The sequence below is a fragment of the Mustela nivalis genome (assembly GCF_964662115.1).
Source record: "Mustela nivalis genome assembly, chromosome: 1".
Lineage (NCBI taxonomy): Eukaryota > Metazoa > Chordata > Mammalia > Carnivora > Mustelidae > Mustela > Mustela nivalis.
Window position 1 is genome coordinate 58679068 of NC_139020.1, and position 26658 is coordinate 58705725.

At 38.2% G+C, this 26658-nt stretch overlaps 1 protein-coding gene across 1 annotated transcript in view; it reads right to left on the reverse strand.

The window, feature by feature from the left end:
- Positions 1-1895: 1895 nt before the first annotated feature.
- LOC309867505 (cell surface glycoprotein CD200 receptor 1-like) overlaps positions 1896-26658 on the reverse strand; it is a 30976-nt gene continuing 6213 nt past the window's right edge. The window contains exons 2-6 of the mRNA XM_082736422.1: positions 13563-13622; positions 10509-10823; positions 10140-10388; positions 5585-5708; positions 1896-5187 (exon numbers count right to left, since the gene is read on the reverse strand). Coding sequence (XP_082592548.1) covers positions 5181-5187; positions 5585-5708; positions 10140-10388; positions 10509-10823; positions 13563-13622 — 755 coding nt within the window. The 3' untranslated portion in view covers positions 1896-5180. The remainder of the gene's footprint in view (positions 5188-5584; positions 5709-10139; positions 10389-10508; positions 10824-13562; positions 13623-26658) is intronic.

The window sequence follows — 26658 nt, forward strand, 5'->3', positions numbered from 1 at the left end:
CCTCCCCAATGTCCATAACCCCCCTCCCCCCAGCAACCCTCAGTTTGTTTTGTAAGATTAAGATTCACTTATGATTTGTCTCCCTCCCAATCCCATCTTGTTTCATTGATTCTTCTTCTACCCACTTAAGCCCCCATGTTGCATCACCACTTCCTCATATCCAGATCAGTTTGCTTAATCACCCTTGGTTTCTCATTACCTGAGCTGCCAGCTTCTGCCTTCCATGTACTGTTTCGCCAGGATGTGGGTAGGGTTCCCTTTTCCTTCATTTCTAAATCACCATTAATCACATGAAGACTGTTGTATATAACAGACTTTAACTCAATGCCAACAGAGAGGCATCCTTAATTCAAGAATTCTTTAGCTACCCTGTCATGGAGAATTTACAACCACCCAACTTTCTTTTTGTAGCAAATATCTAGTCTATTTCTTTTACTTGATTCCTTAAGAGTCCCCAGACTCCCATCATTGAAGCCCAGAAGCAACACTTTTTAAAAAAATTATGCTGACCATTTTAGTTCCCTTTATTTTGGAATTCCCAATGCATTCTATGACCTGAGCTTTACCTTTCTTCTCTAATCTGTTGGTGTGTTTCACTAAACAGACAAAATTTCCTCTTCTGTCTCCTCCTGCTTCCAAATTGTAGGAAGGACTGAAGTAAGATTTAAACAAGCAATTTTTAAAATCTCTCCATTGCAATTGTATTCTCAAACCTTAAATGTGGGGACACCTTAAATGTGGCTTCATTGGTTAAGTGTCCAACACTTGATTTTCAGCTCAGGTCATGACTCAGGGTAATCAACCCCTGTGTCTGGCTCTATGCTTGGCCAGGAGTCTGCTGGAGATTCTCTCCCTCTCTCTCTCTCCTCCTCCCCTCTCTCTCAAATAAATAAATAAATCTTTAAAAAAAAAAAAAGCAAGAAAGAAAGCTTAAATGTGGTATCCTTGACATGTGGTGATGCTCAATTTTTAATGAGAATATCCAATCCTTCCTTGAAGATAATAGTCTCATGATATTTCATGTGTTATTTCATTTTGTCACCCTTTCAAAGACCCCCATAAATTCCCTCTTGAACCCCAACTCTCACTGCAAACAAAACAAACTGTAAAGTTCACTGTGTGAGTGCTCTCATCAGCAAGCAAGGCAGGTCCACACTCCAGCTGGCTTCTTAGTAACACCCGACAGTCCGTTAACTCTGAATGTCTTAGTTTCCTTTTTTTGTAAAACGAGGATGTTGGTCTACTTATCTGTAGCTTCCTTCCAGCTTTAAAATACCACATAGGCCTCTAAAAGTCATGGTCCATGAGAAATGGGGTTGGACCCAAGAAGTAGAGAAGGCAGCTAATTTTATTTGTAGCTCAAACTGTCTGCTGCTGTTAACACTAACAAGCAGCTATTTGTTCTTTAGTGATTGAAGAACTCAACACTCCATTTAAGAAATAAATGAGTACTGATCTTGGTTTAACCACCAAGATATTCTTACATTTCCTCTTTCCCTGAAACTAGACTATTAATATCCATCCTTATCTTGTTTGATAAACAAAATATTTCTACCAAAATTAAGTGGCAGGAGTAGTACAATTCAAGTTTGGGAACCAAACATTTTTTTTCTCTTTAATTTTAGCAATGGTTTTCTTCCTTCTATAATCGTCCTAAAATTACCCAAGAAAACCTAAAGAATTAATAAATGTAGAAGCAGTCGAATGGAAAAATTAAATAAAAAATGCAGGATTACTATCTGAGGCTAGATTTTAGCTTGCTTCAAAATATTGAAAGAATTAAGTTGAAGCACCATCTAGTGGTTCTCAATTATGTTTTGCTAAAAATTGCTCCCAATTTTCCTCAGTTTAGGACACAAATTAATTTGTTGTGCATGTATATATGTATGCATATATGTCTTTAGAAAAGAAAATTTTATTTTTTTATCTTTATGCAGGGCTAAGAGGTTGAGAGACAGTAGCTATAGCTTTTTACTCTTAAAGTCTGATATCACACAGAAAATCATGGCAGTGAAGAAGCATGAATTCAGATAAATCTCTTCCAGGAATAATGGAGAGTAAAAAGGATTAACATAATAAAGCCCTATAGATTTCAGTTCCTCTGTTTCTTCTGATCAGATCCTCTCTAAGAGTCCAGAACAGTGTCTTTATCTTCTCAATCCTATAATGTAGACATGTCCTCACATGTGTAGGGATTGGTTGACTATTAGATGATCTTTGCACATTTCAAGATTCCCAAGTCTTTCCTATAACAAGCCCATTACTGTCCTTCAGTTTTATACAACCAGCAATTTTTCTGGAACTATCACAGAGATATCTCTTATACCTATGATTATTACCTTCAGAAGTTACATCTGTTCCATAATCTCTATGGGAAGAATGAAAATAGAATATGAAAAATGCACATGAATGGAATATAATATGTGTTGCAAGATTAGCAGCAAACTTTGAAATTGGCAAAGTAAGTACTTGTGTTAAGCAGGATTAAGTTCAACTTTGTATTGAGTAAAACTCAAAATAACAGTGGCACGAACACAATAAAGTATTTTCTCTCACATAAAGATGGTAAGGGGCGCCTGGGTGGCTCAGTGGCTTGAGCCTCTGCCTTCAGCTCTGGTCATGATCTCAGGGACCTAGGATCGAGCCCCATATCAGGCTCTCTGGTTGGCCAGGAGCCTGCTTCTCTCTCTCTCTCTTTCTCTGCCTGCTTGTGATCTCTGTCTGTCAAATAAATAAATAAAATCTTAAAAAAATAATAATCTTATGGTAGATATTCTAGGGTTAGTATGGCAAGTCCATGCATTAGGACCCAGGAAACTTCTTTCTTTTCCATCATCTTATTGAGTAGCTTCCATCCCCAATGTCATCCATGGCTCACGTTGGCTGCTGGATCTCCAGTCATTACACCACTGTTGTAGTCCAGAAGATAAGGAGGAAAAGCAAAAGAGGATCTCTTATCTTTAAAGAGATATCCTAAAAATATCACACAAGTTATGTGCTTACACCTTATTTGCGAAATTTTAATGTATATTCATACTCAGTTGCAATGGAAACTGAAAAATGTCTTACAGTTAAGTGTGTCTCCTTACAAAACAAAACTGGAGTCATGTTATTAAGCACTGTATCAGGGATCTATTACCATAATAATGCTGTGTAACAATCACAAAACCTCTGTAGCAACAATTGCTTAAATGTCTAGGATCATCTGAGGGTCAGGTCGGCAGCTCTTCTGACCTTGATTGAGCTTCTCCCTTGTTTAAGAGATGACTAACTGTTGCATTATCTAGGCTGACCTCAACAATGAAGTGGCGAATGGGACTAGGATGACCCAGCTCTGCTCTACATGTTTCTCAACTTCCAGCAGACTAGCCCAGGCATATTCTCATGGACTAGCAACAGAAGTACACAGGACTTCTTGAGATGTAAGCTCAAAACTCGGTACACTGCCATTTCTGCATTATTTGATTGGCTAAAGCAAATTACATGAGTTACAGAAACATGTACTTGCTTTATGTTTCCAACTCAAAAATTACTGACAAATTACATGGATAGAGGAAGGTGGAAAGATCTGGAGTCAAGAATGCAATCTTCTACTACTAACAGAAAGGGGAAGATGAGCATTGGCTCAGGCAGCTAGCAACCAGTATCACAGTGTTTTTGAGTCTGTAATGGAACCATGGCACTAGACTTTTTTCCATTCTATGCCCTGTTTTAAACATGCAGGAGTTACAATAAAAAAGAGAGAGCGAGAGAGGGAAAAGTTAATATAAGCTATAAATGAAATTATTTACTAGTTTATTTCTTGGCTCATGTTCAGTTACTAATGAAGTAGGTATTAATCTTAACACTTGTCCTTTCCTTTCCTATAGGTAGAAACTAGCTATCTACTAGCTATCTGTACCCAAACCCTGACTCTGTTTCTGCTGAGGCAGCTCCACTACATTCTCCAACTTACACAGAAGTTAGTGTGGCCATGTGACAAATACTAGCCAATAGAACATGAGCAAATGTCTTTACTACTCCAGGCCCTGCTCATAAAAACCTCCTATATAAAATCCCTCATTCTCTCTTTTTCCCATTCACCAGCTGAATGGAGAACACTTTGAGAAGGGAAGAGTAAGAGGATAAAGTGCTACCTTAGAGCAGAACCATTCCTGTTCCCTCCCCTAGATCCACTAACCTGCCCTATGATATGAAGTGAGCAAAAACTAAACTTTCGTGGTATGAATACACTGAGATTGAGATGTTGTTTGTTTCAACAATTAAATTATCTTACTTATATATTATCTTCCAGATTGTAGTATGCATTCATTTTCTCCTTCTGAGACTTGCTAAAAATAAAAGTAATTGCTTGAATCACCTGCCACCTTACACAAGAAATTTTTCCTTTAAATAAAAGGATACTTTTTACTATAGAGTTACCATGTGTACCAATGAAGATAGGGTTCCAGTTTACAGTGGCCCTAGATGTTGAGGTTTCACCAAGAACTCTTAACCTTCCTACCATTAATTCATTCCAACCTGGAGTACAGATAGGAGAGAATTGAGACAGTGGAGCTCTAAAAGTGAGGTTACATTCAGCATAGTCTCCAATGACTCTAAGAGCTCTTTATTTAGGATCCACTTAAAATTCCTTCAGCAGTAAAGGTACTACTAAAAATGACTTCTGGCCATTTTTTCAATAATCAGGCCAAACATGTACTAATTGCTAGCAAGAAAGAAAGGGATGGGAAGTTGGCTACAGGTCAACCAGAAGGCAGTGTTTGTAGTAGCTTCTGACATTGCAACATTATTTAGCATCTTAAAAGGGCAGAGGAAACAAGAAGCAAGGAAAGCACTATCCAAAGAACCCAAAGGGGTATAGAAAAACTGCAAAGCATTGTAATTTGCCATTTCCTGAGCCATCTTCCTCTTTAGGCTAAGAAGCTGGGCTATTTCTTGTTTGCAAATAAGAACTCAGTAAGGCGAAGGGGAAGGTAGATGAGTCATCCCAGGCATTTATAATGGCAGGCAGCAAGCCTTGGCTTATGTATAAATACATGTTTGCAGCTATCATAGTGATTCACATAAACACAAAGGTAGCAAATAGTAACAGGAGCAGTTGAGTTAGACGCTAAACCCCAGGTCTGATCTTCATGATGCCTCATCAAATCTAAATTGACTTCCAGATTTTTCAATTTTCATGCACTATGAAAAAAACATAAAATATATAATTAGCACAATGAATACAAGCTTTTAGAGACAGATAAACTAGGGAGTGAACACCTAAGAAGCACCTGTTGAACTTCATTTTCCCCACAGAATTCTGGAAGGGTGCCCCAGGACAAGCTATCTCTCAGGAAAGCACTGTAATGAAATAGAAGCTTTTGCCCCAGTGCTGCAGGCATCTCTTCCTGGGCTTCCATGTGTTAACAAAGATTATATACCAAAGAAAGGGCTAGAGGAACAAACAATGTGGGGGAAAACAAAAACAAACAAACAAAAAAAAAAACATCATGCTGTTCCTAGGACATTGTAAACTTAAAGCCTTACAATGATGATTTCTTTCTGATAAATCTTTATTTTTTTAGACTTCCTCTCTTACCTGCAATCATTTGCTTTCTTGAAGTAGATGAATCCCACAGTGACCAGGATAACCAAGAACAGAGAGAATTTCACATAGAGAATGATCAGTAAGTCTGATGCTGGAAATTCCAGAGTTATGACACCTTTAAATACAAGCAACACAGGCAGAGGTAAGGAGCCATTTCAAGGATCCTTCTAATGAAAAAAGTAGGGTCAATTGTTTAAAAGAGGCATTTAAAATATTCTTAAAAGTTCACAGACTGTCGTAATCAATCCACTTTCTAGATGACAATTCAAATGCTGCTAAGATATTCTTTCATGACAGAGTTTAGAAACTATATCTGTGTTTTGTAACTTGGTAGATTTTCAATATTTTCTAAATTAATAAATGCACAGTAAATATTGCTAATACATCCCAACTTTATAAGAAAAAAGGAAATATGCTTTCTAACTTCCTGTGTAAATGTTAGTCTTTTAGGGTACTATTATTAATATTTTTAGCACTATCTGCTATTTTCCACACAGTGAAGTAATTTTGTCACTGAGTTGCTGTCACCCTTTAACTGAATATTTATGTCTTTTTACTTTCATTTATTCATCTGTAAAAGATGGCCCCAAGAATTGTTGAAAAGGTAAAATGAGACTAAGTAGGACTGTCATTCTGAAGTTTATTTCTACTATGAAAATGGCAACCACAAGTAAACTTTAAGTATTATTCTGACTCTTGGCTCCAAAAGTCATGTCACCCTGTTAAATGAGTTGCTTAAATACTAAACTAGAAGTATGTCAGACAATCTCCTTCTTATGCACTGTCAGGGAAGAAGAAGTCATGGTCTCAGCCTGAGCTCAAAAGACTCATAATCCAACTGGAGCCATCAGAGCCATACAAATGAAAAGATCACTTATGATCATTACAGATTAGAAATCATCTCAGGAGTAAGAACGCTGAAACAACCCCAACTGGGAGGTTAGGGTAAAGTGGGATTTGAACTGAGCCTTGCCAATAGCAGGATTAAAAAGGTTAAGAAAAGAAGGAAGAACTTCCCAAGGGAAAGAAACAATTTGAACAAAAATTTGAAGACCTCATTAACTTAAATCAAATGTGGTAGAGCATAGAGTGGGGTACATTGAGATGAAGTCTGTGATGATCTGAACCTAATTCTGTAGCTATTTGTGTATGTTAGGCTCTACGTCAGACCCTGGATATAGAAATGAAGAATATAGTTCTGACTCTCAAAGAGTTTAGCCTGCAGTGGGAGTCAGAGAAGTTACAGTCAATTCCAGTGCTATCAAGTATTCTGAGGCATGCATGAGGCATTACATGAGTTCAAAGTAGGAGCAACTAACCAAACTGCAGGGTGAAAAAAAAACTTAGCCCAGTTTCTAAGCCTTAAAACTTCAGTAGGAGGGGCACCTGGGTGGCTGTCAGTTAATTGTTCAACTCTTGATTTCAGCTTAGGTTCTGACCTCAGAGTTGTGAGATCAAGCCCGGCAACAGGCTCTGTGCTCAGCAGGGATTCTCTCTCTCCCTCTGCCTTCCACCCATCCTTATTCATTCTATCTCTCTCTTTCTCTCTCTCTCTCTCTCAAATGAATAAATAAATCTTAAAAAAAAAAAAAACACTTAAATCGGAATTGAGCAACTGGAAGAAGAGAGGATGAGGAAAGAAGTACCTGGGGAAGAGGTAGAAATTGCATGTACAATGTACAATTGCATGTACAGAAGAATAAGAAAGATAAACACTTTTGAGGAGTCCAAAGAGGTCCACATGCATGGGGTACAGGCTAAAGATTAGCAAGACATGAGACTAAGGAGAGTGACAGATCAAGCATTTAAGTAGGGAAGGGCATGTTTTTCATTTTAGGAAACTCAATGTGGTAACAGTTTAGGTGATAAAGTAGAAGGAGGTAAGTTAGGGGCCAGGAGACCTGTTGCAAGAATATTGTAATAATTCTGGTGAGAGATGACCACAAGCTCAACTAATATGAAGGAAAGAAAAAAGTATAGATTTAAGAAAAAAAATTAAGATAAAATCAACAGAACATAGTGACCAATTTTGAATATGGGAAATAGGAGAGAGTGATATTCTACGATATCTTTAATTTTCTGGCTTGAGTCATTTATCAAAGCAAAATATAAGTATGGAGCTTATGAAGGGATAGAGAAGAGGAATTCCTTTTTAGGAATATGCAAGTTGAGGTGCTCTTGGTACATTCAAGTGCATGTGAAGCCCATTCAGTTGGAAATTGGTTTTGTTCATGGCATAGCCAAGGAGAGAAATCTGGACTGAAAACAGAGATTTGAGCATCAGGAATTAGGCAGCAGTTACAACCATATGTATGGATGAGGTCTTTCAAGGAATAGGGGTAAATGTGAAAAGAAAATATTTTCTTTTCAGTTCCTATTTAAGATGGAACTCAGAGAAATGCCTTCCGTCATAGAATGAAGAGATGGAAAACTATTTAAGGAGGCTAAGAGTTTACTGAAGGTTAAGAAGAGAACCAAGTGATTATGGGAGGAAAATAGGTGAGAAGAGAGGAAAGACCATATCAAATATCACAAGGCTAATTAGTAACTACATATTAAAATTTTATATTTTGCTTGGCATTTGAGAGATCTTTAGCTTTTCATTAGAACATTTCCTGTGCAGAGAAATGCAAGAGAGTTAAGGAGTGGATGTGAGGTGCCATAGAAGGGACAATGAGGGTAGATCCTTCTTTTTAAAGAGTCTTGGGTGAATGAAGGGCAAGAGCTAAGAGTTTAAAGAATGCACAACATCTACTTTTTAAAAAAAAAAAAAAGGTATTAACATATAACGTACTACTACATAGCATCTACTTTTAAACTCAGAAGGAAAAGAGGCAGATTCCTATAGTCAGCCTTAGGGGAAAGATCTGTGGAATAAAAAAGACTGAACAAAGGAGAGCAAGGGTAATTACTGAAGCCAAGTCTCTCAGGATATGGGAAGGGAGAAACAAGTATAGAGTATAGGCTGAATATTTGATCTATGGAAAGGAAAGTCAGGTGGTACTGCAGATAAATGCATATGTCTAGAGACAAGAAGTATAAAATAAGAACGTAGAGATGGTGGGAAATTGAAGATCGAAAATAATGACTAGAAGTGAATGTATTAGTACATGCTACAGCATTGATGATGCTTGAAAACATTACCCCAAGTGAAAGAAGCAAGTAACACAAGTCCTATATTATAGGGTTCCATTTATGTGAAATGTCCAAAATAGGAAAATCTAGACAGGGAGTATATTAGTGGCTACCTAAATCTGGAGGATTTCTGGGATTATAGAGTGCTGGCTAAAGGATAGACGTTTCTTTTTGGAGTGATGAATACATTCTAAAATTGATTGTGGTGATGGTTGCACAGCTCTGAATGTGCCAAAGATCACTAAGTGGTACACTTTAAATGGGTGAATTGTAAGGTATATAAATTAGGTCTTAGTAAAGCTGTTGCAAAAAACTTTAATATGAGAAGTATTATGAACAATAATTAATAGGATATGATGATCTTAATAATATAGTGAATATAATAGCTAATATATATTAATATAATAAACATAATAGCTAATATTTATTAATATAGAAGCTAACATTTGTCCGTAGAGTAAATATAGTAGCTAAAATTTACTGAGTACCAACTATGTGATAGCTATCATGTTTAAGTAAATATAATTCTCCTTTTTAATTATTATGATAACTCTGTGAGGTAGGTTCTATCATCCCCTTAACAAATGAAGAAATCATGAGACGTTCACTAAACTAATTGTAGTGATAATTTTGCAATATCTACAAATATCAAATCATTATGTTGTATATCTAAGATTAATTTATTATTATATGTCAGTTATATTTCAATTTTTTAAAAAGCCATGAAACAGAGATTAAATACTGTTCCAAGTCACATAGCTAGTAAAGGAGAAGCCATATTATACCAAAGATTTTGCTCCTAATCACGAGGTTTTACAGCCTGGAATGATATAAGACATGAACCTTGTCTTTTCATCTTTACATGGTTGCTTCAAACACATAATAACAATAAACAAATATTTGGCAAATAAATTGATGTATAGGTTTCAGAATGCAGTGGAGAGGGGGGGCAAAAACTTGTCTCCTACTCAGACTAACAAAAAGTGGTGAATACTACATAAACTATAAAAATCAAGAAGAGAATAATTATTTTTCTTGTCTATGTACAGAATCAGTATTGTTATATATATAAAATTATTGCCATTTTATATGAATATTAATCTCAAAGTAAAAATCAATAGATATTAAGTTAACAAAATTTTTGTGGCTTCCAGAATAAAAGGTACTTAGAGAATGTAGAGATAAGAAGTTATTAAATTCTTTCTTTTGTTTGATAAAGGAATAGGAATTATTTCCCTAGCATACTAAGGAATTAATTTCCCAGTTAAGTTTTAGAGAATATCTTCAAATGATTAGTACAAGTTTCCTTATTTTGTTCTTGGTTACTCATAATCTATGGAAGAAAATGCTAAGCATCAAGTTCATTACTCTACAAAAAAAAGCAAACAGAAACAAAAACCCAGGTGATTACCTTGATTCAAGGTGAAGTTCAAGTTCTTGTTGCCAGTCACATGGGAGACAGAGCAGGACACATTAGACACCTGGTGGCCCTCCCAGTGGCATGTACTCTGGACGGTCACTGTACCATTGCCCAGGGATTCTTCCTCAGTGTGACAATCTCCCTCTGGGGTCCAGAAGATCTGTGCAGATGGCTTCCCTGCAGCTGCCCTGCACACGATGGTTTCATTGCTGCCTCGAAACAGGGTCACCTTGGGGGGCACTGCAGAGACGCAGGGGAAAATGCTTCAGGCTTAACACATGGGGTATGGAATACAGAAACACATCTGATTCAATCCCACATCTGGTTATGTGACATAGCACAATATGTCATGCTCCTTACCTAACACTCGGAGGTGATATGTATGACCGAAATGCCCATCTTCTGCAGCCACTTCACACCTGTAATATCCATCATGAGTGAGGGCCACAGGGTCAATCTGAAGGGCAGGATTCTGATCAGGTCCGGACTCCCAGGATATTCTCGCATCAGTACAGTTTCTTACACTGGTCTCATTGTTGTCTCTCCTGTGGACTCTAGTGCAGGGAGGCTGGTCTCTGGGGCTTATTGTCCATGTTACCAGCAAAGCTGTGGAGTTGTCAGGAGGACAAAGGAGCACAGCCTTTGTATCCACAAGTACGGACAGAGAAGAGTTAGCTGGACACACACACAAGGAGAATGATGAAAGAAAAGCTGGATTAAAAACACTTCAAGTGCTACATTTTCTACTACATATTGCATAAAGTGTACTAACACATGACTTTGCTAGTCATCCTATTCCAAAATATTAGGCTTACATTAAAAAATTAAACATGCACAAAATGTGTATAATGCATTAAACCTAATCCAAAGATGAACCCATTTTTCTCCTATATTTGTATTATTAGATAAGCTACATTTATTATATGTGTGAAAAATATTTTAAGGGCTTAAAATTGCCTCAGAGATTTTATTGAAAACAAACAAGAAAACACAATATAAATTAAAGGACAAAGACATCTAAATCTAATCCTTCAGTCTAAGAAACTATTAGACTTATAACTCGTGCTCCTTCCACAGAAAGTGGAAAAATTGGTGATGTGCTTTTCTCCTAAGTTTTGATCAGAGACAATAAATCAGTAGTAGAAGAATGAAATTCCTATACCAAAGGGTACCCCTTTGGACAAACCCAAATATAAACTATCAGATGACATTCAGGTTGAACAGACTGGACTTTCTTAAGCTACTCTTCACTTGGAGATTCACAAAGTCAGTAAAATCAACAAACCAAACTTTCTTCCTTCCTTCCTATTCATGGACTGCCAAACAGTCCAACCCTGAACTTTGTTTACAGATCTTGTTTATGTTTTACTTAATTATGAGTATTAAATGAAGAAGGTTACTCTTTTGCCCATCTTCAGTATAAAAAATTAACTCTAAAACCTACAATTATTCTCCAATCTAGAAGCTCTAGCTCTCCCATAAACACTCATAATTCATCCATGACTGGCTTTGCTGAGAGAGGTTTGGGGCATCAGGTACAACATACCTGCAAACCCAGGTGAGTGGCAGCGAGCTCATCACCTTAATAGGAGCAGAACCAGCTGAGGTGGAGCAAAGTGTTATGTGGATGAAATTCCTAATGCTAAACTGTGCATGTGAGGTCTCTCCTCTCCTCCTTTGGTTCATTTGCCTCTTCTGTGATAGACTCAAGCCCTTGCATTTCACAGCCAAATCAAGATCCCATAGCTATAGGAAGCAAGTGGGGATGGATTTTAGAGCAGACCTGAAAGGCAGTTAAATACATGTTCCTTCCCCCATTGCAAGTGTGTCCCTACTCCGGGCACAGGGAGCCTGCAATTTGTCCAAGGCTTAGAGGTGAGCAGCAACACAGGGGCTTGGAGATCAGCTAGAGGTGAGTGTGGGTGAGCACACAGGTGCCTGAGGGCAGGGTGCAGAAGATGAACCCAGAAAGAGAAGAGGCTGGTGAGAAGCAGGTTGAGAGTGTTCTGTTTGCACTTCAGCTTGTGAGCAGTCTTAGGCTCTCATATTTTGCCTGATACTTATTCTCAAGATCTGGCTCTATTATTTTAAAGGAACCTATGAGCTGATCAATCAAACATGTGCATTGTAACAAGGGCACCGTGTCCTGTAAAGAAGCTCCATCAGTGAGAATCCCACACACCATGCGTAGTCTCTGCTCTTTCTCCATGCTCTGCTCTGTGACCCTCCAGCATTCCTCCTTCACTCTCAATGCGACTTCTTACCTGATTCCTGTTAATTCACCTTTTCCTAATCCTCTTCTTCCTCTTTTCATACCTGTTGTGATAATTTGCCAATGCCCAGCCCCTCCCCCACACTCAATGGGTTGGCCCTTGTCCAACAAATATAATCTCCACAAGGCCCTGTGATCAGCTATGGTGACTTCCCCTCCCCCTTCACAGAGGGGTAGCAGGTAGATTCTCATATTTGCTCCAGAACAGCAGCGATGTCCCAGCGTTGCTGCATCCTGTATCTCTGACTCCCCTCCAGTCTCCTGCCGCCTTCTGCACACAGACAATCCCTTTTCCTTTCTCTTCTCACTGCCATACCCTACTTTAAGACCCCATCACCACACCTGGGTTACTACAGAAGGCTCCTACCATCTTCTCTGTCTCGAAACTCTCCTCTCCTCAGCTCTCACCTTACCTTGCAGCCAGGTCCAGGATTCTGTAACACAGGGGTGATCCCCTCCACTCTGACATCCTTCAGAGATCTCTCACTGCCTGAAGACAACACTGGCATGTCTTTGTGCTGGCTTTGAAATTCCTCTTTTTCAAATTGACTCATCTTGGCAATCTTATCACCCCTCTGTCGCCCCCACACTTCAGAAAGGAAACAGCAAGCATCACTGCGTAACTAGGTCTTCCTTCAATAGTCCTTGCAGTCTGGGATGCCTGCACAGCACTTCTGTCTATGAAAATATTCCTCTTCCTTTAAGAGCTAATTCACATGCTGCTTCTTCCATGATGCCTTCCCAGAGCCTTGGTGCTCACGCTCCCTCCTCTACATTCCCAGCACACTTGATGTGAGGGCTTATCTCCCCTACTTTATATGGCATCTGTGTTTATTTCTGGGTTCCCCCATAAAACTGAGCCCCTTACGGTGCTCTGGCAGTCTAGCTTCTTGTTCATCTCTGTTCTCCCCACAAAACCTGGCATAGGGCATGATAGAGAGAATTCCAGAATAGTCACATGGAATTGAACTGCCTTGGGGGAGGAGGACGGGGTCCCCCACATTGCAGCATTTAGTTCACCACACTCTTCAACTGTGCTCAAGTCTGGCCTCCTGACCAGCCCATCAGATATGTTTCTATGGCAATTCCACATTTACTCCTTTTAGTACTGGATTCTAGAAAAAAATTAAAAATCACTTTACCTTCTGAAGGAAGTGTGAGGCTTCTCTCCTTTCCTTTCACAGATGAACTATGTGTTGAAGCTAGAAAATATTCAGAGAAAAGTAAAAGAAATCAATTTTAGGTGCCTAAAAGTGCAAACCACTATGTATCCACAAATCTTACAGCCACCATGATAGAAAATCAGTTAACTGTAACTGAATCCCATGAAAAGCTTTGCAAAATAGAAATTAGATGTCATTCCATCATTAAGTGGAAAAACATGTTAACACTTAAAAATTACATTATAACTTCTTAATCAATTATTTCCTGCTTATGGGACACTATGCTGCACACTTGATCATTATTCTGTCCAAGATAACCCTGCTTCCACCTCTTTCCTAGCCACTGGTTTGGCCCATCGTGGGTACCTCACATGAGCTGGGCTGAGTAGTGCTTTCTCCAGATGCCACCCCCAGGATTAAAGTTGTTTTATCTACTGGTGGGCCTCACCTAGCTGCACAAATGAGATTACTTTCAGGAAAATTTGGAACCAGATTCAGAGGAATAATTCATCCCTTTTTTTCCCCATTTTTCCTACTGTGACTGCTAATTTTATGTGTCAGCCTGGCTTGGACATGGTTCCCAAGTATTCAGTTAAACAATATTCTAGATGTTTCTGTGAAGGTAATTTTTTTAGATAAGATTAACATTTAAATGAGTAGACTTTCAATAAAGTAAATTACCCTCCATATGTGAGTGGGCCTTATCCAATCAGTCGAAGGCTTCTAGTAAAAAAAAGAGTGGCCTCCTGGGAAAGTGAGTTCTACAGCATATTGCCTCAGACTCAAACTTCTGTGCTCTCTGGGTCTCTAGCTCTGGCCCACCCTGCAGATTCTGGACTTGCCAAGGCTCTGCAATTATGTGAGCCAATTCTTTAAAATAAATATCTCTCTCTCTCTGCCCCTATTCTTCCTCCCTCCTCCTTCTCTCTCTCTCCTTCTCCTTCTATTATTCTGTTTCTCTGAGGAACTGATTAATATGCCCATCTTGGGAAGAATGAACAAGAAGCAGAAAGATAGATAATGATACTCTTCACCTCACTCATTTCTAATTCCATAGTTCCTAAGATCCACATGCATTCCTTCACTTAGGTTCTACAAAAGATTCTGACAAAGTATTCCTAATGTACTTCAAAGCCGGGTTCTGAAAAATTATTTATTGAAGTGATTTTTATAAAAACCTTTCTTTTGAAACTATGATATATCTTTTGGAATGTTCTGTGTGTGCTTAGAAGATAGCGTTCTACTGTGTTTGGAAGGAACGTTCTGTACATCTCTGTCAGGCCTACAGGTCTACAGTGTTGTTCAAGTGCAGTGTTTCCTTACTGATTTAATGTCAGAATGATCTATCCATTTTTCAATGTGGGGTATTATAGTTCCCTACAATAGCTGTATTGTTGCCCATTTCTCCTTCAGTTCTGTTCCTATCTGCTCTACATATTTAGGTGCTCCAATGTTGGATGCATAAATATTTACAAGTGTAATGATGAATTGACTCCTTCACCATTAGATAGTGACCTTCTTTGCCATAAGTTACATTTTTTTTTTTTACTTAAAGTCTATTTTCTCTAAATTAAGAATAGCTATTCTTATTAGCATGGGGCACTTTTCTCCACCCCTTCACTTTCAGCTTATTGTATCTGTAGAGCTAGAGTCAGTCTCTTACAGGTAGCATATTGTTGAATCTTGATCTTTATCCATTCAGTTACTATATACCATATGATTGGAGAATTTATTCTATTTATATTAGGATAACTGATAGGTAAGTACATACTATTGTCATTTTGTTCATTGTTTTCTGACTATTTTGAAGTTCCTTTGTTCCTTTCTTCCTCTCTTTCTGTTCCTTTGTGATATGCTGGTTTTTCATAGCAGTATGCTTCGATTCCTTTTTTTATATCTTTAGTGTGTCTACCAAATATTTTTTTATTTGTGGTTACTAAAGCTTATATGAAACACCTTATGGTTATTTTAAGCTGCTTATAACTTAATTATCATTACATGCAATATTCAATGCTTTTACTTCTCTCCCCTTTTTATTTTATTGATATACCAATTTGCATTCACTAACAGATTATTATAACTATAATTATTTTTTATACTTTTCTTTTTGACATTTGTTTTAGAGTTAAAAGTGCCTTCCACAACACTGTTACAGTATTAGACTATTCTGAATTCAACTATGTATTTACCTTTAACAATGTGTTTTATTTTCCATATTTTTCATATGTCTTCATTAGCATTCTCTCATTAAACTTGAAGAGCTCCCTTTAGGATTTCTTCTTTTCTTAAGATTTTATTTATTTTTTTGAGAAAGAGCACAAACAAGAGGAGCAGCAGGCAGAGGAAGAGGGAGAAGCAGACTCTCCACTGAGCTGAGACCCCCAACATCAGCTTGATCCCAGGAACCTGGGACACTTAACCAACTGAACCACCTAGGTGCCCTCCCTTTATGATTTCTTGTAAGCAGGTCTAGTACTGACAAATTTTGTCAGATTTTATTTTTCAAGGAAAGTTATTATCTCATCTTTATTTTTTGGTTTGTCAAATAAAGTATTCTTCCATGCCAGGCTTTTTCTTTCAGCTCTTTGAATATATCATCCTACTCTTCTAGTCTGTAAGGTCGATGCTGAGAAATCTAGTTTTATGGGGCTACTTTATATGTGATGAGTCACCTATCCCCTCCTGCTTTAAAAGTCTCTCTTTTCCATTTGATTATAATGTATCTCAGTGAAGATTCCTTTATGGTCAGTCAAGTATTTGGGCTTCTGGATTTTGATGTTAATTCTCCATACCCATTGCCCCCAAAGTTTTATGAAGTTGTCTCATTATTTCTTTAAATTAGATGTGGACTCTATTCTTTTTTATGTCCATTTGAGGCTCCCATAATGCTCACATTATTTTGTTTATTGGTGTTTCATAAGACCCATAGAATTTCACCACTCATTATTTTGTTCTTGCTTTTCTATCTCTGACTAGGTGATTTCAAATTATGTCTTTACATTCACTGATTCTTTCTTCTGCTTGAAGAATTTGCTGTTGAAACTCCATATTGAATTTTCAATGAAGTCATTGCATTATTCAGCCCCAAAATTTGTGTTTCTTTTCATGACTTCTATCATTTTCTTGAAACTTTGTTTTGTTCATGCACTGTTTTCCAGATTTTGTTTTGTTGTCTGTGTTTTCTTACAGCTCACTGAGCTTCCTTACATAGACTGTTTTTGATTTCTTTGTCAGACATGCAGATATCCATTTCTTTGTTATTAGACCCTAGAGTTTTATTTTTTTTCCTTTGGTGATGTCACCTTTCTTTAATTTTTTGGAATTTTGCATTGCTAGGGTCTTCACATTTGTGGACGCCGTCACTTCCTTCTGTCTTCACTGACTGGCTTCAGGGAAAAAAAGGCCTTCACCTGTCAGCCCAGCTAGTGATTCTGGTAGATTTCTAAGACCTTTCCTAAAGATGCATTCCTTCTCCATTCCCTCTAGCTCCTTCTCAGGGCAGAAGTCTTAAGATTTTGTGTCTTCTTTTAAATCCACAAAAACAGAATTCTGAAAGTCTTCCATTTATTTACACTAGAGAATTACCCTGAAGTGTTCAGGGTTGTGTGCCATCTCCCTATTCATCAGAATAAAGTGAGTACTCTTATCCATGCACACTAACTAAGGAGGTGCACACCATCTGTGGTATAGTGGTGCTGGCCATAGAGAGGGTGATACGATTCTGTAGTACCAAGACAAGGTGACAGCACTTAACAGTCACAGGAAAGTGGATAACCATAAACACTAACAAGGCCAGAATGACAATGAAGAGGCTCTGACCTAAAGGATTTGTGAAAAAATTAAGCACCTGAACCTGGGATAAGATGAAAGGGCAGCCAAAGAGGGTATGGTTTGCCTTGTATAACTAAATCAAGTGTAAACAAGTATCTTAGTTTTGCCTCCTGCAAAAAAACCACCACAGAGTGGCTTAGATAACAAACTTTTTTTTTTTTCTTCACAGTTCTAGAGGCTGGGTAGTATAAGATCAAATCACCGGCAGATATGGTGTCTGGTGAAAGCCCACTTCCTGGCTTGTGGACAGCTGCATTCTTACTGTATTCTAATATGGCAGGGCCAGAAGGGGAGAGAAAGACATAAATCAAGCTCTCTTGGGTCTCCTTTTGTAAGGGTACTGATCAAAAGCACCACCCTCATGACAAAATTCCCTCACAAAGCTTTCGTCTCCAAATACCATCACATTGGAGATTACATTCCAACATATGAAATTTGGAGGACATATTCAGTCCATAGCAGTGAGTAAAGACTCAAGTTAGCTATCATAATGGAAAATGATGATCCTTCACCAGGTTTCTATAACCCAGTTCTCAGACACAAAGTCACATAATTATGAGTTCATATTCCAAAGTTACAAAACATGGGGGGGGGGGAATGCAACCACAAAATGAGATAATGTACTTTTTATTGGCTGCCCTCCCTTTCCTAAACAGGAGAATAAGATTCAGAACTTCTGAGTTTAGAATTATTAAATGTAGGGTATAAAATAAATATATGGAGAGTGTTTAAAGAAATAAAAGCAGAATTAAAAAAAAAAAGAAAAAATATATACTCTCTTCCCATACTCTCACCCCCCAAAAACTATACCAATTACAAGAACACAGCAGAGGTCTCATTGTTACTCATTGATTCTTTACTTACCCAAACTGAAAAATGAGAGAGAACAACACAAATATACATGAAAAGAAAAAGGCAATAGAATTTCACAAAGTCCTTTAGGACCTCTTCTTTCAATATAAGATGGTTTCCTTTCAATTAAAAATCTGTTGTTTATTGTAGCCACCTTCATGAATTATTTGAGCTAGATCTTCTGGATAACTTGCTGCAGCTTCTACATCAGCAGTTGCTGTTTTACCTGGCACTTTTATGGTTTGGAGATGGCTTTTTTCTTTAAACCTCATGAACCAACCTCTTCTAGCTTCCCACTTTTATTTCTGCAGCTTCTTCATCTCTTTTAACCTCCACAGAATTGAAGAGAGTAAGGTCTTGCTCTAGATTAGGTTTTGGTTTCAGGGAATGTTGTGGCTGATTTGACACTCTATCCAGATCACTGAAGCTTTCTCCAAATTAACAATAAAGCTGTTTCATTTTCTCATCATTAGTGTGTTCCTTAGAGTAGCACTTTTAATTTCCTTCAAGAATTTTCCCTTCACATTCACAACTTGACTACTTCTTTGCACAAGAGGATTAGATTTTGATCTGTCTCAGCTTTCAACATGCCTTCCTCACTAAGATAAATCCTTTCTAACTTCTAATTTAAAGTGAAAAATGTTACTCCTCCTTCTACATGAATATTTAGAGGTCATTTTGAGCTTCATGTTCAATATTGTTGTGTCTCAGGAAAGAAAGAGGCTTGAGGAGAGGGAGAGAGACATGGGGAATGACCAGTTGGTGATAGAGCTAGAACACACACACATATGTGTCATTTGGGTTCACCATCTTCTATGGACATGGTTAGTGATACAACAAAAAATTAAAATAGTAACATCATAGATCATTGACCACAGATCACTACAACAAATTTAAAGTAATAACAAATTTTCAAATATTTCTAGAATTATCAAAATGAGACGCAGAGAGGCAAAGTGTGCAAATGCTGTTGGCAAAATGGTGCTGATCGTGTTACTCCATGCAGGATTGCCACAAACCTTCAATTTCTAAAAACCACAATATCTGCAAAGTGCAGTGAAGTGAAACACAATAAAACAAGATATACCCATAAACCTAATAAGAGTTTCAAAACACATAAGGCAAAGTTGACAAAATTAAATAAAAAAAAAACTGTAACAAAAATGAAGAATGTCTTTGATGAGCTTATTAATAAATTGGCTATGGCTGAGGAAAAATCTCTAAGCTAGAGAATATAACAATATAAACCTCCAAAACTTAAAAGCAAAGAGAACACTAAAAACAGCAACAACAACAACAACAACAACAACAACAAAAAACAAAAAACAAATAACAAATCCCCCCATACAAAGAATATCCAAGGATTATGGGATAACCATGAAAACATGTAAAACAGGAAAGCAGCAAGATGGCGGAGGAGTAGGAGACCTAAATTTCATCTGGTCCCAGGAATTCAGGTAGGTGGTTATCAAACCATTCTGAATACCCTCAAACTCAACAGGAGATCAAAGAAAAGAATATCATCAATTCTATGAACATAAACCATTTTCTGGAAGGTAGGACCTGCAGATTAATGAATCGGAGATGATATGCTGGAAGATAGACCATGGGGGAGGGGTCAGCTCCTGGCAAGTGACAGAGCAACAGAGCACAAAATCGGAACTTTTGGAAGTCTGTTCCATGGGGGGACATCACTCCAGTGAATAAGTGGGGGGTGGAATCCTTGATGGGACAGTGTGGTCTCGGGACCCTTGGAGTCACAGAAAGACCAGGGGTGCCTAACTGTGGCAGAGCTCTCAGGTTTCAGAGCGGAGAAACCAGCTGCAAGGACAGAGACAAGGAGTGGGCTTTAAGCTCAGGGTTTCCATAAACCATGATCCAAGTCACAGTCAGGCCACTGCTCTTTGAGCAGGAGCCCCACAAGTGTCAGATCCAGGGAGACTCTCCTTCCCCCACCAGGAAGAGTAGCACAAAAGTGTGCTGCAGGAATCTGCTGGGTTTGGAGATGATAAATGGGGTCATGTGCCAGATAGAAATGCTTGGTCACAAGCTGGGAGAAATCAGAGTGTGGCCAGAGACCAGGGAGACAGGAGTGATTGATTTCTTTTCTCTGAGGGTGCACTGAGGAGTGGGGCCCTGAGCTCTTGGCATCTCTGGGCCAGAGACTGGGAGGCCACCATTTTCATTTTTGTCCTCCAAAGCCGTACAGATCTTTCAGAGAACAAAAGCTACTGAGAGCAAACCCAAGCAGATTCCTTAGCCTGGCCCCTGGCAAGGGCAGTGCAATTCCACCTTGGGCAGATATTTGAGAATCATTGCAACAGGCCTATCCCCCAGAAGATCAGAAAGAGCATCCAGCTGATCCATGAGAACTGCAAAACTCCAGCACTAGGGAAATACAGCACATGGAATTCATAGCTTTTTATCCCATGATTTTTTAGTCTTTCAAAGTTAAATATTTAAATTTTCTTTATTTTATTCTTTTTCTTTTTTTTAAATTTTTCCTCTTTCCTATTTTAAGAAACAACTTACAAATAAACTTTTTAAAAATCTTTTTTAGTTTTCATTTTTACAGTCAAGTTATATCCCTCCATTGCATTTGATCTTATTTTTTTATATGTATGCAAGTTTTTCATTCTTTAAGATTTTAGGGATACAGTTTTTTTCTAACAGACCAAAATATACCCTAAATCTAGTGTCTGGCTTTGTTCTAGGCTCCTGCCTGAACACATTCTCTCCCTTAAAAAAAAAAAAAAAAAAGTTTCTCTTTTTTCTTCAACCAACTTCTTATCAATTCCTTTTTAAAAATATTTTTCAATTTTCATCTTTACAGTCATATTCCATCTCTTTATCATACTTACCCTTATCTTTTGTGTGTGTATATACATATATATGTGTGTGTGTGTATATATATATATATATGTGTGTGTGTGTGTGTGTGTGTGTGTATTTTTTTCCTTTCCTTAAAATTTGGGAGGCAGTTTCTTCCATCCCAAAGCAACAGAATACACATTCTTCTCTAGTGCATATGGAACATTCTCCACAATAGATCATATCCTGGGTCACAAATCAGGTCTTTACTGGTATCAAAAGATTGGCATCATGCCCTGCATATGTTCAGACCACAGTGCTTTGAAACTAGAACTCAATCACAAAAGGAAAGTTGGAAAGAGGTAAAATAAATGGAGGCTAAAGAGCATCCTACTTCAGAATGAATGGATCAATCAGGAAATTAAAGAACCAAAAAAATTCATGGAAACAAATGAAAATGAAAAAAACAACTGTTCAAAATCTTCAAGATGAAGCAAAGGTGGTCCTAAGAGGAAAGTATATAACAATACAAGCCTTTCAAAAGAAACAGAAAGGTCTGAAATATACAATCTAACCTGACACCTAAAGGAACTGGAGAAAGAACAGTAAATAAGGCCTAAGCCCAGTAGGAGAAGAGAAATAATAAAGATCAGAGAAGAAATCAATGAAGAATCTATAAAGAACTTATCAAATTCAACACCCCAAGAACAAATAATCCAATCAAGAAATGGGCAGAGGAGGGAGGAGTCAAGATGAAGAAGAAGTAGCAGGCTGAGACTACATCAGCTAGCAGGAGATCAGCTAGATAGCTTATCTAAAGATTGCAAACACCTGCAAATCCATCGGCAGATTGAAGAGAAGAACAGCAATTCTGGAAACAGAAAAACAACCACTTTCTGAAAGGTAGGACTGGCGGAGAAGTGAATCCAAAGCGACGGGAAGATAGACCCCGGGGGAAGGGGCCGGCTCCCAGCAAGCAGCGGAGCAATGGCGCAAAAAATCAGGACTTTTAAAAGTCTGTTCCACTGAGGGACATCGCTCCAGAGGCTAAACCGGGGCGAAGCCCACGCGGGGTCAGCGTGGCCTCAGGTCCCGCAGGGTCACAGAAGGATCGGAGGTGTCTGAGTGTCGCAGAGCTTGTGGGTATTGGAACGGGAAAGCCGGCTACAGAGACAGAGCCGACAGTAAGCTCACAGCTCGGGGCTACTGTGAACCGGTCGCAAGCTCGGTGAGCTCGGAGCGCGGCTGGAGGTCAGGCAGACAGGAGTAACTGGGTGCTGTTCTCTGAGGGCACACTGAAGAGTGGGGCCCCGAGCTCTCGGCTCCTCCGGGCCAGAGACCAGGAGGCTGTCATTTGTATTCCCATCCTCCAGAACTCTACGGAAAGCGCTCAGGGAACAAAAGCTCCTGAAAGCAAACCCGAGGGGATTACTCAGCCGGGCCCCAGGTAAGGGTGGTACAATTCCGCCTGGGGCAAAGACACTTGAGAATCACTACACCAGGCAGGCCCCTCCTCCAGAAGATCAACAAGAAATCCAGCCAAGACCAAGTTCACCTACCAAGGAGTGTGGTTTCAATACCAAGGAGAGCAGCAGAATTCCAGAGGAGGAGAAAGCAAAGCAAGGAATTCATGGCTTTCTCCCTGTGATTTTCTTTTTTTTTTTTTCCCTGTGATTTTTTTGGTCTTGCAGTTAATTTAATTTTTTTCTTTTTCATATTTTCTTCTTCTGCTAAAATTTTTTTAACTTTTATCCTTTGCTTTTTTAACGTTTTTAACTAGTTTATCTAATATTTATATTTTTTCCTTTTTATATTTTTCTTTACTCGTTTTCTTTTTTAAATTCTTTTCTTTTATTATTTTTTTCTTACTTTCTTTTTGAACCTCTTTTTATCCCCTTTCTCCCCCTTCACGATTTGGGATCTCTTTGGATTTGGTTAAAGCATATTGTCCTGGGGTTGTTGCCACACTTTTAGTATTTTACTTGCTCCTTCATATACTCTCATCTGGACAAAATGACAAGGCGGAAAAATTCACCACAAAAAAAAGAACAAGAGGCAGTACCGAAGGCTAGGGACCTAATCAATACAGACATTGGTAATATGTCAGATCTAGAGTTCAGAATGACAATTCTCAAGGTTCTAGCCAGGCTCGAAAAAGGCATGGAAGATATTAGAAAAACCCTCTCTGGAGATATAAAAGCCCTTTCTGGAGAAATAAAAGAACTAAAATCTAACAAAGTTGAAATAAAAAAAGCTATTAATGAGGTGCAATCAAAAATGGAGGCTCTCACTGTTAGGATAAATGAGGCAGAAGAAAGAATTAGTGATATAGAATACCAAATGATAGAGAATAAAGAAGCTGAGGAAAAGAGGGACAAACAGGTACTGGACCCCGAGGGGAGAATTCGAGAGATAAGTGACACCATAATATGAAACAACATTAGAATAATTGGGATTCCAGAAGAAGAAGAAAGAGAGGGGAGCAGAAGGTATACTGGAGAGAATTATTAGAGAGAATTTCCCCAATGTGGCAAAGGGAATGAGCATCAAAATTCAGGAGGTTCAGAGAATGCCCCTCAAAATCAGTAAGAATAGGTCCACACCCCGCCACCTAATAGTAAAATTTACAAGTCTCAGTGACAAAGAGAAAATCCTGAAAGCAGTCAAGGAAAAGAAGTCTGTAACATACAATGGTAAAAATATTAGATTGGCAGCTGACTTATCCCCAGAGACCTGGCAGGCCAGAAAGAGCTGGCTTGATATTTTCAGAGCACTAAACGAGAAAAACATGCAGCCAAGAATACTATATCCAGCTAGGCTATCATTGAAAATAGAAGGAGAGATTAAAAGCTTCCAGGAAAAACAAAAACTGGAAGAATTTGCAAACAAGAAACCAGCTCTACAGGAAATCTTGAAAGGGGTCCTCTAAGCAAAGAGAGAGCCTACAAGTGGTAGATCAGTAAGGAACAGAGACAATATACAATAACAGTCACCTTACAGGCAATACAATGGCACTAAATTCATATCTCTCAATAGTTACCCTGAATGTTAATGGGCTAAATGCCGCTGTCAAAAGACACAGAGTATCAGAATGGATAAAAAAACAAAACCCATCTATATGTTGCCTCCAAGAAACTCATTTTAAGCCCGAAGACACCTCCAGATTTAAAGTGAGGGGGTGGAAATGCTAATGGACATCAGAAGAAAGCAGGAGTGGCAATCCTTATATCAGATCAATTAAATTTTAAGCCAAAGACTATGATAAGAGATGAGGAAGAACACTATATAATACTCAAAGGGTCTGTCCAACAAGAAGATCTAACAATTTTAAATATCTATGCCCCCAACATGGGAGCAGCCAACTATATAAACCAATTAATAACAAAATCAAAGAAACACATCAACAATAATACAATAATAGTAGGGGACTTTAACACTCCCCTCACTGAAATGGACAGATCATCCAAGCAAAAGATCAGCAAGGAAATAAAGGCCTTAAACGACACACTGGACCAGATGGACATCACAGATATATTCAGAATATTTCATCCCAAAGCAACAGAATACACATTCTTCTCTAGTGAACATGGAACATTCTCCAGAATAGATCACATCCTCGGTCCTAAATCAGGACTCAACCAGTATCAAAAGATTGGGATCATTCCCTGCATATTTTCAGACCACAATGCTCTAAAGCTAGAACTCAACCACAAGAGGAAGTTTGGAAAGAACCGAAATACATGGAGACTAAACAGCATCCTTCTAAAGAATGAATGGGTCAACCAGGAAATTAAAGAAGAATTGAAAAAAATCATGGAAACAAATGATAATGAAAATACAACGGTTCAAAATCTGTGGGACACAACAAAGGCAGTCCTTAGAGGAAAATATATAGCGGTACAAGCCTTCCTCAAGAAACAAGAAAGGTCTCAGGTACAAAACCTAACCCTACACCTAAAGGAGCTGGATAAAGAACAAAAAAGAAACCCTAAGCCCAGCAGGAGAAGAGAAATCATAAAGATCAGAGCAGAAATCAATGAAATAGAAACCAAAAAGACAATAGAGCAAATCAATGAAACTAGGAGCTGGTTCTTTGAAAGAATTAATAAAATTGATAAACCCCTGGCCTGACTTATCAAAAAGAAAAGAGAAAGGACCCAAATAAATAAAATCATGAATGAAAGAGGAGAGATCACAACTAACACGAAAGAAATACAAACTATTATGAGAACATACTATGAGCAACTCTACGCCAACAAATTTGACAATCTGGAAAAAATGGATGCATTCCTAGAAACATATAAACTACCAAAACTAAACCAGGAAGAAGTAGAAAGCCTGAACAGACCCATAACCAGTAAGGAGATTGAAACAGTCATTAAAAATCTCCAAACAAACAAAAGCCCAGGGCCAGACGGCTTCCCAGGGGAATTCTACCAAACATTTAAAGAAGAATTAATTCCTATTCTCCTGAAACTGTTCCAAAAAATATCAATGGAAGGAAAACTTCCGAACTCATTTTATGAGGCCAGCATCACCTTGATCCCAAAACCAGACAAGGATCCCATCAAAAAAGAGAGCTATAGACCAATATCCTTGATGAACACAGATGCGAAAATACTCAACAAAATACTAGCCAATAGGATTCAACAGTACATTAAAAAGATTATTCACCACGACCAAGTGGGATTTATTCCAGGGCTGCAACGTTGGTTCAACATCCGCAAATCAGTCAATGTGATACAACACATCAATAAAAGAAAGAACAAGAACCATATGATACTCTCAGTAGATGCTGAAAAAGCATTTGACAAAGTACAGCATCCCTTCCTGATCAAAACTCTTCAAAGTGTAAGGATAGAGGGCACATACCTCAATATCATCAAAGCCATTTATGAAAAACCCACCGCAAATATCGTTCTTAATGGAGAAAAACTGAAAGCTTTTCCGCTAAGATCAGGAACACGGCAGGGATGTCCATTATCACCACTGCTATTCAACATAGTACTAGAAGTCCTAGCCTCAGCAATCAGACAACAAAAGGAAATTAAAGGCATCCAAATCGGCAAAGAAGAAGTCAAATTATCACTCTTCGCAGATGATATGATACTATATGTGGAAAACCCAAAAGACTCCACTCCAAAACTGCTAGAACTTGTACAGGAATTTAGTAAAGTGTCAGGATATAAAATCAATGCACAGAAATCTGTTGCATTTCTCTACACCAACAACAAGACAGAAGAAAGAGAAATTAAGGAGTCCATCCCATTTACAATTGCACCCCAAACCATAAGATACCTAGGAATAAACCTAACAAAAGAGGCACAGAATCTATACTCAGAAACTATAAAGTACTCATGAAAGAAATTGAGGAAGACACAAAGAAATGGAAAAATGTTCCATGCTCCTGGATTGGAAGAATAAATATTGTGAAAATGTCTATGCTACCTAAAGCAATGTACACATTTAATGCAATTCCTATCAAAGTACCATCCATCTTTTTCAAAGAAATGGAACAAATAATTCTAAAATTTATATGGAACCCGAAAAGACCTCGAATAGCCAAAGGGATATTGAAAAA